This window comes from Diabrotica virgifera, chromosome 10, assembly GCF_917563875.1.
Source record: "Diabrotica virgifera virgifera chromosome 10, PGI_DIABVI_V3a".
In the NCBI taxonomy this organism is placed as follows: domain Eukaryota; kingdom Metazoa; phylum Arthropoda; class Insecta; order Coleoptera; family Chrysomelidae; genus Diabrotica; species Diabrotica virgifera.
This window is the reverse complement of record NC_065452.1, coordinates 104,588,849-104,606,241: the sequence shown is the minus strand read 5'-3', so window position 1 is coordinate 104,606,241 and position 17,393 is coordinate 104,588,849. Positions and strand designations below refer to the sequence as shown.

General features: G+C 35.4%; 1 protein-coding gene across 5 annotated transcripts in view; it reads left to right on the top strand.

Moving 5' to 3' along the window:
* LOC114333446 (uncharacterized) overlaps positions 1-17,393 on the top strand; it is a 346,961-nt gene that overhangs the window by 277,349 nt on the left and 52,219 nt on the right. For all 5 annotated transcript variants that reach the window (XM_028283317.2, XM_028283318.2, XM_028283319.2 and 2 more), the window contains one exon: positions 15,577-15,715. In XM_028283317.2, the coding sequence (XP_028139118.1) occupies positions 15,577-15,715 (139 nt within the window). The remainder of the gene's footprint in view (positions 1-15,576; positions 15,716-17,393) is intronic.

Sequence of the window (17,393 nt, the reverse complement as noted above, 5' to 3'; positions counted from 1 at the left end):
TTTTGATTAAATTTTTTGTTGCATGTAGGTATATTTGACAAGACAATCTAAAAATTTCTGTCACTTAAATTATCTAAATCGGGTGTATGTATTTACAAGCATCGTCAAATCTTCATGATCTTTTTTATTGCAAATTAAATTGATGTTACTTAAATCCTTAAAGTCGTGGTTTCACTATCAAATAATTTGATCAAACAGTTTGAGCAAACTCAGGAAGTGACGCCACAACTGCAGTTTGTTCAAATTATAAAAATCTAGTGGTCACACTACCAGTTTAGTTTGATCAAATTTTGTATTGAGAGTTGTGGTAGTATGTACATATATCAAAACCCACAAGCATTCCAACCCTTTAACGAATAATAAGCCCCAAACTCTCTCTCTATTGTAGAAGGGAGACAGTAACTAACCAAAAAGAAATCAAGTCCTGATTAAGAAAAATCTAGAAAACAAACAAGAGTAACTATTGGCTACAAAAGCTGCTGTACAAAAATCAGTGTGCACGCTGAAGAAAGCAAAGCAGGGAATGATCAACGAAACAATTTTAATGTGTAGCTAGGCCACGATTGATAAACATATACAGGGGCTCACAGCTTAAATGATGCAGTCGCTACTCAATAAAGCTAGCTTGTGTCAGTGGCTCAATATTTATTAGAAAAAACTTACATACTTAAAGTAGGTAAGTTAGTATGAGTCTTCTAAAATAGCATAAGCTATGTTTTGGGTTTCAAATATGCAATAATTAACACTCCCAGCGCCAGTGTATTCTTTTAGATACACACTGTCCTCAACACTGTGTACCGAAAAAGATACACATGGCTTGTTGTGTTCGATCTGTTGTGTCACCTAAAAGGACACACTTTCTTAAGTTTTTATATGTAGAGAACAATGCTATGGCCTGAGACAATTTCCTGGTATAACTGGGTTTGGCCTTACGGCATGAAAAGATAGGTTGTATGTAACTAGAAATTCGTATGAAAAATGTTGCCATGTATGGGCCAAAACAATTTGCTCCAACTTATTATGCAGGGAAAGATTCAAGGAAAATGAAGCATAGGGAGATGCTATACGCTGTACGGATGTACATCAAACGAACTTTTCAGAGCAGCTGTCTCCAAAGTCCTAATAGCAATAGTTCGTCCGCTACAACTTTTCCCATGTGTCACGATTCATTTTCAAACAAATTAAGTCAAAACATAAAGTGAAACGTACGCCGATGTGTGTAGTATATAGTATACAGTATACAAAATGTATATACACATCGACATTCGTTTCACTTAATGTTTTGACTTAATTTGCTTGAAAATGAATCGTGACGCATGGGAAAAGTTATAGCGGACGAACAATAAGATGTATTGTCAGAGAAATAGCAAATAATCCCAAAAAAGTGCACCAAAATTGAGAGATGAGGTGGAAAGACAGTTTGGAAAAAGATGTAACCCTGAAACAATTAGACGGATATTACAAGATAATAATCGACATAGCTGAACTGCAAGAAATAAATCTATCAGCCAAAGAAATAAGCAACAAGGAGTTTTGTTTTCTTTATTAATTTTAGCTGATATCAAAATCATACACAAAATAATTAAAGGATTATTGTTATTTAAGTATGGTATATCTGAAACCCAAAACATAGCTTATGCTATTTTAGAGGACTTATAGTTAGTAACTTACTTTCAGTATGTAATTTTTTTCTAATATTGAGTCACTGACACAAGCTACAGTTTTATTGAGTAGCGACTTATCATTTCAGAATTGAGGCTGTGAGTCACTACAGGTGCAGTGCAGTACAATAATTTTGCTTATACAAATTATCAGTAATAAATATTTATTTACATCAAAATAAAAATTCTATCACATAATGATGTCTAACAGCTGATTGTCACTCTGACCAATACGAACACAGATATCACGTGGGTAGTTCTAACCAACACATCGACATTCGTTTCACTTAATGTTTTGACTTAATTTGCTTGAAAATGAATCGTGACGCATGGGAAAAGTTATAGCGGACGAACAATAAGATGTATTGTCAGAGAAATAGCAAATAATCCCAAAAAAGTGCACCAAAATTGAGAGATGAGGTGGAAAGACAGTTTGGAAAAAGATGTAACCCTGAAACAATTAGACGGATATTACAAAATAATAATCGACATAGCTGAACTGCAAGAAATAAATCTATCAGCCAAAGAAATAAGCAACAAGGAGTTTTGTTTTCTTTATTAATTTTAGCTGATATCAAAATCATACACAAAATAATTAAAGGATTATTGTTATTTAAGTATGGTATATCTGAAACCCAAAACATAGCTTATGCTATTTTAGAGGACTTATAGTTAGTAACTTACTTTCAGTATGTAATTTTTTTCTAATATTGAGTCACTGACACAAGCTACAGTTTTATTGAGTAGCGACTGTATCATTTCAGAATTGAGGCTGTGAGTCACTACAGGTGCAGTGCAGTACAATAATTTTGCTTATACAAATTATCAGTAATAAATATTTATTTACATCAAAATAAAAATTCCATCACATAATGATGTCTAACAGCTGATTGTCACTCTGACCAATACGAACACAGATATCACGTGGGTAGTTCTAACCAATAAAATCCTGGAATTCATAGCGGTATTTAACGGCTCGTATTTTCTACACTGTCTGGTACTACGCGAAAAATGGCCGACGATCTGCGCAGTAATAGTGCGCGAACTTTTCCTGCCTTCTAGTGTGTCACTGCTGTTGCGTTTTATATGCTGTGCCCGAGTCACGCTGATTTATTCAGTCATTCGTCGATTCTACAGTGGCAATGCAGCTCATTATCATAAGCAATGTTGCCGATTTTAGCACGACCTTCAGTGGCCTATCTCTAATCGAAAACTAAACGTATGGTATCTCCACCATACAATGGGTTGTTTGTCTTGTTTGTGCCCTGTATGTATTATGTTCGAAATCCTCCATTAATATGTCAGCTAATAATGCAAACAAGGATGAGCCTATAGCTCGGGGGGTCACCAATTGGCGGACCGCGGTCCGCGTCCGGACGGTAGGCTAGTTTTGTGCGGACCGCGAATAAATTCAGAATATAGTGTTTTGTAGATTTGAAAATGTTTGGCCATGAAATTGTGTACTATGTTTGGCTCAACTTATGTGTGCGAAGCCGCTTTTTCAAGAATGAACTGTATTTCACAGATCTCAGCTAACAGATGATGAATATCTCGAACTCCCTAATGAGAATCAGTTGCACTGAACTCATTCCAAACTTCAGACAGCTTATACATTTTTGAAGTTATACTGCTTTAGGCGCGATTGGGAGTGAATTTTTAATATTCTGCGCGCATGCGTACACAGACAGTATGGCGTTAGTTGCTAAATCTTTCAAGTTATGTATATACCAGTGCAAAAAAAGGTGTGAAAAGAATATATTAGTGTTTGTAGTAAAAATATTTATTATAATTTTTGTCTTTGGATTTGTCTTCCTCGGGAGTAAGATAAGTATTAAAAAAATTTTTATATTTATTATACTTCACTTCGTCTGTTTGTTACCGTGAATTGTCATTATGTCCGAGAAACTATATAAACAGAGAGCTCGTGGCGTTATTGGTAGAGGATTCGGCTACAGATCGAGAGGTCTTGGGTTCAAATCCGGACCATTCCTATTCTTTTTTTTTTTAAGTGTTTTAATTAAAATTAGTTTAATATTTAAATAAAATAAAAATGAACTGTTTAAAGAAAGTATATTTATTTCGTTGAAATCATATAATAGAACTTGCGTACAAAGTACACACACACACATTCTTTTTTTACATATTAAATAATTTTCTTTAAACAAATTCAAAATTACCTTTTTTCTCGAAAAATGTATTCTTAGGTTTGTTTGAGTGATTTTAAATAAAAAAGTCTCTTGTCATTTTTCTCAAATGTTGATAGTTTTCGAGTTATGAGCGATTTAAAATCTGAAAAATTAGAAAATACGCATAGGTACCTACGCATTTTCGAGGCATGTAAACTCGTGCGTAAATTATTTTTTCTATAATCACTTGATAAAGAAGACTTTTTTGCTGGTCAACCGCAACAAAAAGTTGACGTTTACTGAGTACCGTCACTTTATCGCTCTAGCCTAGAGTGTTAAAGTTTGATAAACACGCGTCGTCCGTAGCAACCATACAATACAAACAAATTGAACATTTAAACTGACCGATATAAAAGTTTGCTTAAAATTAAAATAATACTTTTACAATTTGCGATAATTTCAATAAAGTTAATGATTTAAAAATAGTTTCATTTTATCAAGTGATTGTAGAAAAAGTGTCGTATGTATTACAAGCATAAGGTGACATTATTGCTTTCGAGTAATTACCCCGCTCCGCTTCGCTTCGCGCGGTAACTATTACTCTCAAGCAATAGCGAAAGGCCACACGGGCGATAATTTACGGCGCCGTAAGAGCAGTAAACCCATTGGTTGACTAACTCCTCCACCAATGTTAGATGAAATAGGAGTTAGCCAACCAATGCCTCGTCAGGTTTACTGCTCTTACGGCACCGTAAATTATCGCCCGTGTGGTCTTTCGATAATGTATCATAGTCCAGGGTAATAAGGTTTTTTCCATGACACTTGAACAGCCAGGGTACTGAAGCGTTTTTTCCACAGGTAATACCTATAAGAGCAAATTGTAACTATTTCCTGTGTAGGATCTGGCGGCCATTTCTATTTATAAACAATTAAATGTCAAAAAATGGCATTTTTCACTTTTTTTTCAAATCAATGGAAAACAGGGAAACTTATGGTTTTTTTAGTACAAATATCTTCGAGATTATGGAAAAAGCTTTAAAATGACTTATTACAAAGTTTGATATACTCATTTATTGTTAATATAATTGCGAAAAAGGGTTCGGAATTGCAAAAAAAATTATTTTCGCAATAACTGTTGTAAAAATTAGTGTACAGCTTTGAAATTTTTGTCAAATAAGGGTTCTTTAATGCTTAATATGTGATAAAAATTTCAAAGCGATTCATTCAATTGTTTAAATTTTATTCAAATTGTTTATTCCAGAGAGCATTTTTTTTGCAATAACATAAGTCAGAAGAAAATGACGTTAGAACCATTCCACAGTTGTCAAATGAAAGAGCAGGAGACATATTTTCAACTTGGTTTAAAAAAAGTGAATAAAAAATGCATTTATTAGTAATAAATAATTATGCAAAAGTATCGTAAATCTTTCCTAATAAAATTTTTATTTTGTTATATAAGAAATTATACATATCTATTTATTACAATTTTTTATCAATAATGATATAGATAACATTACTTGGTAGTTGTGCACTTAAAACAGGGTAAAAAAGTTATTTTTTTTGGAAAAAGTTATTCAAAAAGTTTATAAAGAAAAATTGACGATACTTTTGCATAATTATTTATTACTAATAAATGCATTTTTTATTCACTTTTTTAAACCATGTAGAAAATGTAGCTCATGCTCTTTCATTTGACACCTGTGGAATGGTTCTAGGTCATTTTTTCTGATTTATGTTATTGCAAAAAAAATGATCTCTGGGATAAACAATTTGAATAAAATTTAAACAATTGAATGAATCGCTTTGAAATTTTTATCACATATTATGCACTAAAGAACCCTCATTTAACAAAAAATTCAATGCTGTACACTAATTTTTACAACAGTTATTGAGAAAATATTTTTTTTGCAATTCCGACCTTTTTTTGGCAATTATATTAACAATAAATGAGTATATCAAACTTTGTAATACGTCATTTTAAGCTTTTTTCATAATCTCGAGGATATTTGTACTAAAAAAATGATAAGTTTCACTTTTTTCCGTTGATTTGAAAAAAAAAGGTGAAAATGCCATTTTTGACAGTTAATTGTTTATAAATAAAAATGGCCGCCAGATCCTAAGCAGGAAATAGTTATAATTTGTTCCTATAGGTATTACCTGTCGAAAAAACGCTTCAGTACCCTGGCTGCTGAAGTGTCACGAACAGGGTATATTTTTGTCTTATTACCCTGGCCTATCACTTTTCGCTCTTAATGCATAAATAACTAATAAACTCATGTTCAGGTTGACAAGTGCCTAAATTGAAGCTTTTACATCCAATTTCTAGATTTTAACGAGTAATCGGGTCTTATTTCAATATAGACCGCTGTGTTTTAATTTTTAATCGTCGCGCGTCGCACATTATGGTGCGTCTCTGTCGCACGTATACACGTACTTATGCGAAAAATTCCCAATAAATATGTACTTGACATTTATCAAAATTTTATAATATATTAACATAGTTTTTTTAAATAATTTATTTATTTATTCAATTAATTATTGCCAATGTGCTAATTAAATACGCCAATCATATCTATACACACCATATAGTGCGACGCGCCGCCGCGGTGGCTTAAGGGTCGAGTGGACGCGCATAATTAACAATTAAAAACAACGGTCTAAATTGAAATAAACCACGATTCTCATCAGAATCTTGAAATTGAAGTTTTTAAGCTTCAAAATGCTCATTTTCACATTTTTCAGATTTTAAATCGCTTAAAACTCAAAATCTATCAACTTTTGAGAAAAATGTCAGATCTTTTTTGTTTAAGATGACCCAAAAATGCCAAAAACATATTTTCCGGGACAAAAAGGTGATATTTTGAATTTGTTAAAAAAAATTGTTAAACAATTTGTGCCCAAAAATTTCGATCGGCACCCTTGTGATTTGTTAATAGGGAATATTTTTTAACAAGAATCCGCAAAGAAACCGAATCAGAACAACCAGACACAGGTAGCATTAAATCCGGACCCCGGAAGTGTCATAGGTTTTTCGAAACGGACCCCCAGGGAACATAATTGCTGACCCCTGCATAGCTAATCTGAAATTTTGTTTATGGAAGTCATTGGGTGCGTTCGGACGACCATAGCGGCTGGCTGTCAGCAGAAATCGGCTGAGTGGTTGTATCCAGCCGTGATAGGGAAAGCTTAGTAAATCTCTCAGCGGCTGGCTTCCAGCGGTGACGTCTGACAGCTACTGCTGGCTCAGCTGTCCAGCCGCTGTGGTCGTCCGAACGCACCCATTAACTAGTTGACAACAAGTGTTATCTGTGGAAAATGTTAGTAGCTCCATGGTAGATGATACATTCAGTTTGGTTTTTGTTGTCAGTGTATCATCACTTTTTTATCTCTCCATTTTTAAGGTTTTCTCCAGTGGTAAATTAGTGAAAAGACTGGTATGTCAAAACTGACTAATAATCTATTTCTGCTAGTTTTTGTAAGAAATTCTGTAAGTTTTTGGTAATTCACGTACTTAATTCCAGCATTATAATTACAGCAATATGCTAGCCAGTTTTAAAATTAACCAGTTTTTTAACAATGTACCACTGGAGAAAACCTTAAAAATAATAAGAGGTAAACTAAAAAGAGATGATGCATTGACAACAAAAACCAAACTGAATGTCTCAGCTATCATGGAGCTTGGAGCTACTAACACTGCACAGATAACACTTGGTTTCAACTATATAATGATTAGCTTAGAATTTCGGATTAGCTATAGGCTCATCCTGTCTCCATTATTAGCTGACATATTCAAGGAGGATTTCGAAAACAACACAGTACACAGATAAGCAAACAACCCACAGTATGGTGGAGATATGTAGGTAATGTGTTCTCCATTTGGCTCCACGGACCAGAGGCATTAAACAAATTTCTGATGGACATCCACAATAAAGAAGAAGGCATCAAATTCATCATGGAACAGGAAAACAATAATTAACTTCCACCTTTAGCAGGCTGTTTGGTAAAATCTTAAAAAACATGATTGAGCAAGAATACGAACCTCATGAAATTGAACAGCAAGCAGGTTTTAGAGCTGGAAGATCTTGCGTAGATCACATATTTACCCTAACACAACTTAATAAAAAAAAAGTTGCAAGAAGCCAGGAAATACATATTTTATTTGTGGATCTCACAAAAGCATATGACACGATTCCTGTGAGAAAGCTGTGGTAGTCTCTTAAACGATCTTCCTTAAATAACACGATCATCGCCGCGGTCAAACAATTATACAATAAAGCCACATCAAAAATCAAACTAAACAACACCTTATCAGAAGAATTTCCAGTAACAAAAGGATTACGACAAGGATGCTGCCTCTCCCCAGTACTATTTAAGATCTATTTAAATGAAGCATTAAAACACTGGATACGATCTTGTTCAGGGATGGGAATTCAACTTGACGATGATACAACATTGTATACTCTACATTTCGCGGATGACCAAGTCGTAGTAGCAGCGGATAAGGAAGATTTAGAATTCATGACGAGACGGTTATTTCAAACATATGAAGAGTGGGGCCTTTCTGTAAATAGAAACAAAACGCAATACTTATGCATCTTGACTGAAGTAGAAGATCTAATAGTTAACGAACAAGAAACAATCAAGAACTGTGAGGAATATGTATATTTGGGAACAATCAACAAGAGTGGGCGCACCGAAAAAGAGATAGAGCAAAGGATCGTGAAAGGAAAAAGGGTGATTGGATGCCTAAACCCGATGCTATGGTCAAAAGAACTATCTAATCAAAGAAAACATCTTATCTTTAACTCCATCTTTAAAAGTATAGTGCTCTATGGATGCGAAACATGGCAACTTGCTAAATCCCTGGAACGACGCCTACTTGCATTGGAAATGGACTTCTGGAGAAAATCAGCTAGAAAATCAAGGCTTGAAAGAATACAAAATGACCAAATCAGAAATATAATGGGAGTCAAGTCAACCATCATAGACGAAATTCAAAGGAGACAACTGATCTGGTATGGCCATGTAGAAAGAATAGACGACGACAGACTGCCAAAACAAATTCTAAAATGGACGCCAAGGGAAGGAAGGAGGAGAGGAAGGCCGAAACAATCATGGTTAGGCGGCATTCAGAAGCCAATGGCGGAAAGGAATCTTCACCCTGGCGAATGGAATAACCGACGAAGCTGCAAACTGGGAACCGGAAGGCGAAGAACGCTATAAATAACCGGGATAATAATAATAACACTTCCTTATCTGGATGTGCCAAATACAAAAGAGGACACAGGTTAAGCAACCACATGAAAATGCATTTCAGGAAGAAAAAACTTGCTAACAAAGTTTTTGACTAAAAGTGACTACCCATTGTCATTTATAAACAAAGAATTCCACAAGATTGAAGACAAGAAACAACAAAACACCACAAGCATTCCAGAGACATTTACAAGAAAGGATCCAAAGATGACAACAATACCATATCTATGTTAAGGGCTTATCAGAAAAATTGAAAAAGATAGGAAACAGGTTGGTACAATATCACAACATTTAAAATAACGAACACTCTGAGGTCTATCCTGACCAAAACCAAACCCAACAGCACACAAAAAAGATACAAAAACTTTATCTATAAAATACCATGGGAATGCAACAATTTCTACGTGGGAGAATCTGCAACACCAAACACCACTGAGCGTCAGGGTAAACGAGCATGCATACATCAAGAACAGAGACTTCGAGAAATCCCACATATGCAAACATATCTGGCGCAGAGAGCACAGAGTACAATGAAAATATGCATCAATAATCATGAAAGAAACAGACATGAAAACGAAAAAAGTCAAAGAAACAGTCCTCATCCTACTTAATGAAGAAAAATGTGTTGCACATCACATCACCATCACCTTCAAACAATTTTTTTCAACCACACACTTGCCGTGGTCTATGAGATCTAGATATGTCAACTTTTGAAAAGGCATACATTAAATCTAGTCGATTGGATAGCTCAGTGCAACTAGCGGCTGACCCACACTTCACTTCGCCGTGAGGTATGTGCGTTCAAGCCCAGCAAAGGCCATCGGAAAAACAAAAAGGCTAACGCGTCAGTATAAAATTCTAAATGTGAATCTGGCGCTTAGACTAAAAAATATGCGGGCATCTGATCGACCTATGAGGGAGCAGTACGGCAAGGGATAAGGGCTTGCGGCTCGGTGAAACTCCCCCATAGATCCCTACCGAAGGGCGTTGACGCCTAAGAACGGTGTATACATACATACATTAAATCTAGGTTATAGAATCTTCCCAGATTCTTTAGAATAATCTCTTTTGAGAACACTGGCGAAGCGTCCATGTAACCACTGTTACCATTGGTAACAGTTAAGAATATTGCAAATAAAAATATTTTATGCCTACTGTGAAATAATTCGATTTTATTTTTTTACAATAGAAATATGAGTGTTAATTAATAGTAATTCAGTCAAAAGCCAACTAGACGCACGAAAATATTGACGAGGTTGTTTATGCGACTCGGTTGCAGGTTCTTTTGTTACCACTTTTGTTTGTGGTAACGAAATCGGTCGGACGGGCGGAAACGGCTCGTGTCTGAAAATTTTGAAAGGCGAAGGTGTGGGTGCGCTATGGTGCTGTGGACTGTGGATAATAGAACTCTTGTTACCACTTTTTGGAATGGATACAATGGTTACTTACCTATTACAGTGTGCGTGCAATTAAACATGGATGAGTGTCGTTGACGATTTTTTTTAATTGTTGACACTATGGCTATTCAACTTAAAAATAGTGTTTGGCAATATATTATGATTTTGACAATTTTAAAAATAACACAAAAATTTTCCCAGATGTCTTTCATCAATTTGTAAAGCTATATGGACATAATTAAACTGTAAGAAGACAAAAATAATGATCATTAGTAAAAACACCAACATAAACGCCCAAATTACAGTAAACAATACACCCCTAGAGAGAGTACAGAAAATATGCTATCTGGCCTACACCATTAAGGATACTTGGGATCATAGCTACGAAATAAAAACTCGTATTGAAAAAGCCAGAAGCTCTTTTAACAGTATTAGGAAAATACTGTGCAACTTGTCTTTAAGTATCAATATACGCATAAGAATTCTTAGATGTTACGTCTTTAGTGTCCTCCTATATGGAGTTGAAAGCTGGAGTCTGACAGAAAATGCCATAAAACGGTTAGAGGCGCTTGAAATGTGGTGCTACCGACGTATGTTGAGGGTCTCATATATACACCACACAACTAATATAACTATTCTCCAGAGGCTAAGAAAAGACAAAGAAATAATTAACACCGTAAAGAACAGAAAATTGGCTTACTTCGGTCACATTATGCGTAATGAAAAATACTGACTGCTACAGTTGATTATACAAGGCAAGATTGAGGGCAGGAGAGGCGCTGGACGTAGACGTATATCCTGGCTGGCCAATCTTAGGAAGTGGACTGGTCTAACGTCAACTGATCTATTTCGAGCTGCCGTAAATAGAATAAGATGGGTCAATGTGGTCGCCAACATCTCCAGAAGATAGGCACTTTTAGAAGAAGATATGGACAAAAATTTGACAGAGTAAAGTTAATAACAGAATTGACAGTTCCTTTTAATAATCCAGATTATATCGATAACTTGATAATGCATTTCAGGAAGATCTTAAAGATCTCTTAGCTACAAATGCATCCGTTGACGGCAGTTTTTCGGCAATGAAGCGGATTAAAACCTGCCAAAGAAATACCCAATTGCAAGATTGAATGTCCTCATTTTCTTTAATTTTCATTGAGAAACGCTTTTTAAATGGATTAATGACAAAATCCTCTTTATACAATTATGTTATTAACATTTTTGCAAATAAACAAAAACTTGTATTTGGGAGGTTCAAAATAATTTTTTTAAATAAGATTTTTTACATCTGGTTTTGGTAACACTTTAGAAAAAGTCACGCGTCGCCACTGTTTGAGAACGATTTCCGAAGTGGAAATTTAAAAATGTAATTTTCATTACAGCAATAATTGAGGCTTAACGCCATATAAACATAATACTTAAATTCCCATATCTAGTTCTACTTAGCGTCGGTATCGCTTAGACGAAATTTTACTAGGTTACTGATCTTTGCCGAATCTGTTTATAAGATCTATAAAACTCACACCAAAACTCGTAACATACTAAATCTGTGTAGTAAATACACTTATGTGTAAACATTTGTTATCTTTACAGACATTATCGTTGTTTTTACATAAACTGTTGCAAGCATGCATTAAATATCTTGTTTACTAATAGGGTGCCACCAGGCCGGCGATAACGGGTCTGCAAGAGATTCACTGCAGGCGGGCGACTGTTTGGGGGCGCCAAAATGAGCTTTTTTGCGGTGTTAAAAAAACCGAAGTGTGCCTATGCTAGTTTTGCAGGAGGGCGCCTTGTAGCGCCATCCGCTAACAACGGATAAACCCTTTATTTGGCCCTTTCCGTATTCAGACGTTGACGTTATCATGTTTACAATTTTCTGAAACCTCTCTTCTTCTACCGTGGAACTACATCATTGACTAATATTACGCAGCTATGAAAGTTTCTTTCAACCAATCCATCCCTCTCCCTCCACTTTTCCTTGTGTTATAAGGGTTCCATGACATCTCGTAACGCGACAGTTCGTAACCGGACAAATGGTAACAGACAATTCGTAACGGACAATTCGTAACGTCCAAATTGAATTATTCTGTTTATTTTTGTTAACGTGGAAACTAACTGTTATTACAGACATAAATGAAATTATGTTTGCACTGGCGGATCCAGAAATTTTGGGGGGGGGGGTCATGGATCTTGATGGTGATTACTTTTCTCTGATGCAAGGTCACTTAGTCTTAGCGCCAATACGAGAAGCGGGTTTTCAAATATTTTTGGGGGGGTCGTGACCCCTTATCTGAATCCGCCAGTGTGAACATAATGTTTGTCAATTTAACGAATCAGTATCAGAATGCCCCAACGCTATAACCAATTACAAGGTTTATTATAATAACAGGTAATTATAATATTTCCTTTACAAAATGTTTACTTAGAAAGTTGGGAATGTCTAAAGACGGTTGTTGGCTTAAAGATTTCACGAATTACTTCATTATTCTTTTGTCTAGATATATGCAAATTTAAGGACCAACAAGAGGGATAAACTTTTAAAAGTATTGTTAAAAGTTTGTATTTATGTATTTAAATATTTGTTTGTGTTTAAAGACTTTGAATATTCTGAAACACGAAATATAAAATGTGTTAAATATGTTTAGTTTATCCCGGTACTGATTCGTTAAATTGATAAACATAATTTCAATTATAACTGTATTAACAGTTAGTTTCCACGTTAACAAAAATAAACAGAATAATTTATTTTGACGTTACAAATTGTCCGTTACGAATTTGCATAGTTACGAACTGTCGCCGTTACGAGTTGTCCATTACCACTTGTCTGGTTACGAATTGTCGCGTTACGAGATGTCTGGTCACGGTTATAAGGCGATGGAGATGGTATTTAGGTCCACTAATTATAGGTATAGGTATTCTGTTTTTCTTCTCTTTATGATGTTTATGAGCAGACGTTTTGAATTCATCATTTTAAGTACATCTTCATTAAGGGGTTTGCGAATCTCACGATATTTTCAGGACCTGTCGATAGCCCCACAATTCGAATGCTTTTAATTTATTTAGCATTGCGGTTTTTAATGTCCATGTCTCCAACCATATAATAGGATAGACCACACATAACATTTCAGGACCTTCTTGCAAATATGTATTCACAGGTATCTGTTACATAAAACTGGTTTCCAGGTCATAAAAGCCTTACATGATAGGCCCCGTTATCATGACAGGCGCTTAACGCACGTTTTGATAACGCGTGATTACAATTACATACATTTTATTCGAGACCGTTCATATGCCAACGCGCGTTAAATGACCTAAAACGCGCGTTAGCATGTGAACGGTCTCAATAGAAATGTATGTAGTTGTAATCGCGCGTTAAGCGCCTGTCGTGAGAACGGGGCCTTATTTCTATCCTGGTTATTATCTCTCCATCAGAGTTTCAATTTACATGTAACCAGCTACCTAGGTATTTAAAATGGTTTACACGTTCTATTTCCTCTCCACTAAGATAAATCAGACCTTGATCTATATTAATCTTTCTAACTGCGATCCAATTTGTCTTTGGCATATTAATTTTAAGACCTCTCCGACAATTTGCTTTACTGACTAGATTTACTGATGTCTGGAGATCTTATAAATTTTCTGCAAGAATGGCTGTATCTTCAGCGTATCTGATATTGTTGATTACTTCTCCGCCCAGTCTTACTCCCTCTCGTATGTCGTCCAAAGCCTCCCTAAAGATTTCTTCAGAGTATAGATTAAAGAGACTGGGTGACAAAACACAACCCTGTCGCACTCCACGTTTGATGGGTAGTTTTGCAGTACGACTATCTCCAACTTGGATAGATGCTACTTGATTGTAATATAAGTATTTTATTTACTATTGTTGATGACTAATATGCTATTTCATAATTATCGATACTCCTTAAACTGGGTTACTCCTTAATACTGGGTTCTTTTACAAAGGCTAAATCAAACCTTCTCATAGCCTCACTGTGAAGGTTGGACTGTAGTATCCCCACTAGAAGGGTCATTAGGACCTATTTGGGGCACATATAGAGTCCACGACCTGGATCGCCTCTGCTCTTTCCCCTTATATTTTTCTTTGTAGATTCGGAAGAGTTACTCATTTTTGCGACCCCTTCTGGGCGGTTTATTTTTGTCTCCATGTCCATTTTGTTCAGACGAGCTGGGACGAAATGTTGTCAAGCACGCCTATACCGTGCCAGGACTATAATTCCTCAGAGCTCTCTGGGGTATTCCTTTGGCACAATGGTGGACACCTCGAGAATGAGGAACGCAGTAGTCACAGGACAAATCTCACTGTATGATGAGCCAGTAATGGTAGGGCTGTTTGGTGATTTACCAATTGAGCATGGTGTATGTCATTTTCTCAATTGATCGCCGGATGTCTGTTTGGTTACACCTTAATACTGTAGCGTGCTTACGGTTAAAATAATACTCTCGGTTCGTTTATACGAATTTATTTATACAAGTTACAGACGAATTTATTTTACAGACTAACTACTCCTAAAAATGCCATCCTTATTTATATTAAATACAAAAATACAAGCCATGTTATTGAACGTTCCAGAAAAACGGAACCGCCCTACTTTAGTAATGCGTAGGCGATCTTTCACGAGAAATCTCTTCCTCGCTCGTCTGATGAGTCATTCTTCCAGAAGTCTCCATACGTAACGAGCTGTCGAGACGGAACCTGTTATTTGCTGTCGGTAATTCAACTACTCCTAAAAATTCCATCCTTATTTATATTAAATACAAAAATACAAGCCATGTTATTGAACGTTCCAGAAAAACGGAACCGCCCTACTTAAGTAATGCGTAGGCGATCTTTCACGAGAAATCTTTTCCTCGCTCGTCTGATGAGTCATTCTTCCAGAAGTCTCCATACGTAACGAGCTGTCGAGACGGAACCTGTTATTTGCTGTCGGTAATTCGTCACAATACCTTATTCACACCTGTCCTATTCTCCTATATTATATCCATAGGACGTTTCCTATTAGTTATGTTTTGCGTGGAGTCCCACTTAGTATGGATCTCCCCCGCACAGGGAGCATTATTATTATTATTATTTTTACACTTGTTGGCGTATATTTTACGAATATATTTATTTCATTGTAGGAGTAGGGGCAGACATAAATTTAATATTCCTTTATACGAAGACGATTCAAATGATTTAAGCGATTATGGAATTGGTAGCAGCAGCTCGAAAACGAATAGCATTAAAGATGTTGATACAGACGATAGTAGCAGTATACTGGTAAGTCATTTTAAAATATTTTTTTGTATGATCAGAGTCAATATCATCAGTGAACAAATTTATTGGCCACTTGTTTATTTTACTCTTCGTTGCGATACTAACCCTAGCTCAGTACGAGAGGAATCACATATTCGATTATTTGGTAGACGCACTTACTCGAGCGGTTAATGGTCCGAATCTACCATACGTGGGATTGAGCCTGAACGCCTTTAAAGCCGTATCCTTTCTAGTCAAAGGTGGCAACGATCTCTGGGAGTTCCGAGAGTAGAAAGGCTCAAAACAATGTGACTTTACTAGGCAATCGTAGTTCGCCACGGTTAGATGGCACAACCCCCAACCCAGAGAGCCAGCATTTGTTGAAAGGGTTTGTTTCCTTTTCTTCTTCTTTCATGTGCCTCATCCCTTAAGTACATTGGCGATCATCATGGCCCATTGTACTCTGTCTGTAGCGATTCTGAAGAATTCTATTGTTGTTTTTCCACTCCACTGCTTTAATTTTTTCAACCAGGCCGTTCATCATCTCCCCAGTCCTCTTTTTCCTTCCACATTCCCTTGTATAACAAATCACATCAAATGTGACCAAAGCAGCTTATGAGCTCATTTTTCTTTTCTTCATTGTGTTTAGTATTTCTTTTTCTTTTATCATAAATCTTGACCTGCATAATCAGTAGCAGTATTTGATACTTTGTGTTACGCTTCGTAGGCCTGAAGTAACGTAATTTTATTAGAATAACGTATGAAAGTAATAAAATAATCTGTTTTACATGTTCCTAAACAACTATTTTAAAACGTTTAACAATCCATTTTAAAAATAGTTATAGGCTACCTAGGTACCTGAAATTTTCAGAATAGTTTAGAACTAGCTTACAATGCAATGTTTAACTGCTATTATACAGGGTGATTGATTAGTAGGGTAAAACTCCGTAGATCCGTTATAGTAATGGATAGCGATAAAAGTTAATAACAAAAATCATACAGAAGTAAAAAATTCGTTTAAAACTATTAAAAAGTCATCCAAAAGGATTCGCAAAACGTTTTCGATCTAGATCCGATCATCTTCAGTGCCTAGAACGAAGTATTTCCACGTTAGAATTAATGCAAAAGGTTAAAATTATGACTAGTTAAAGAAAAATGTGGCAAATAGTTACGTTCTGCTTAGTAGATGAAACTAGCAACCCTATCAAATAGGTGACATCGAGAAATATGATTTACATGTTAATAATCTGATGTTAGTAACGTGTGGTTCTTGCCAGTTCAATGGACACTTATAAAATTCATATTTTATAAGTTAATTATTATACAGGGTGTCAGCGTAACTTGGAACCATATGGGAAACTTTTTTAATATCAATTTTACGAAAAAAGTCATTCTTTATAAAGTGCTCTGCATAGTCTAAAACCTAAGATGCAAACATCAGATATCAAATTTTGTCAACAGTATACGAGGTATGTCAAAAAATATGAATTTCGCTCAAGAGCAAACTACCTTTATATTTCAACATATCAAAAAATTTTATTATGAAAAGTTATTTGTAATTAAAAACCATATTCAAATATATAATAACAGCCTTCTACTTGAAAAAAAAATTTCTGAAATTTTCCTAAATTACCGATTTCGAACATCATTTTTATTTATTAGACATGTAATAACTCTTTTATTAATAATTTTAGGAAAAAAA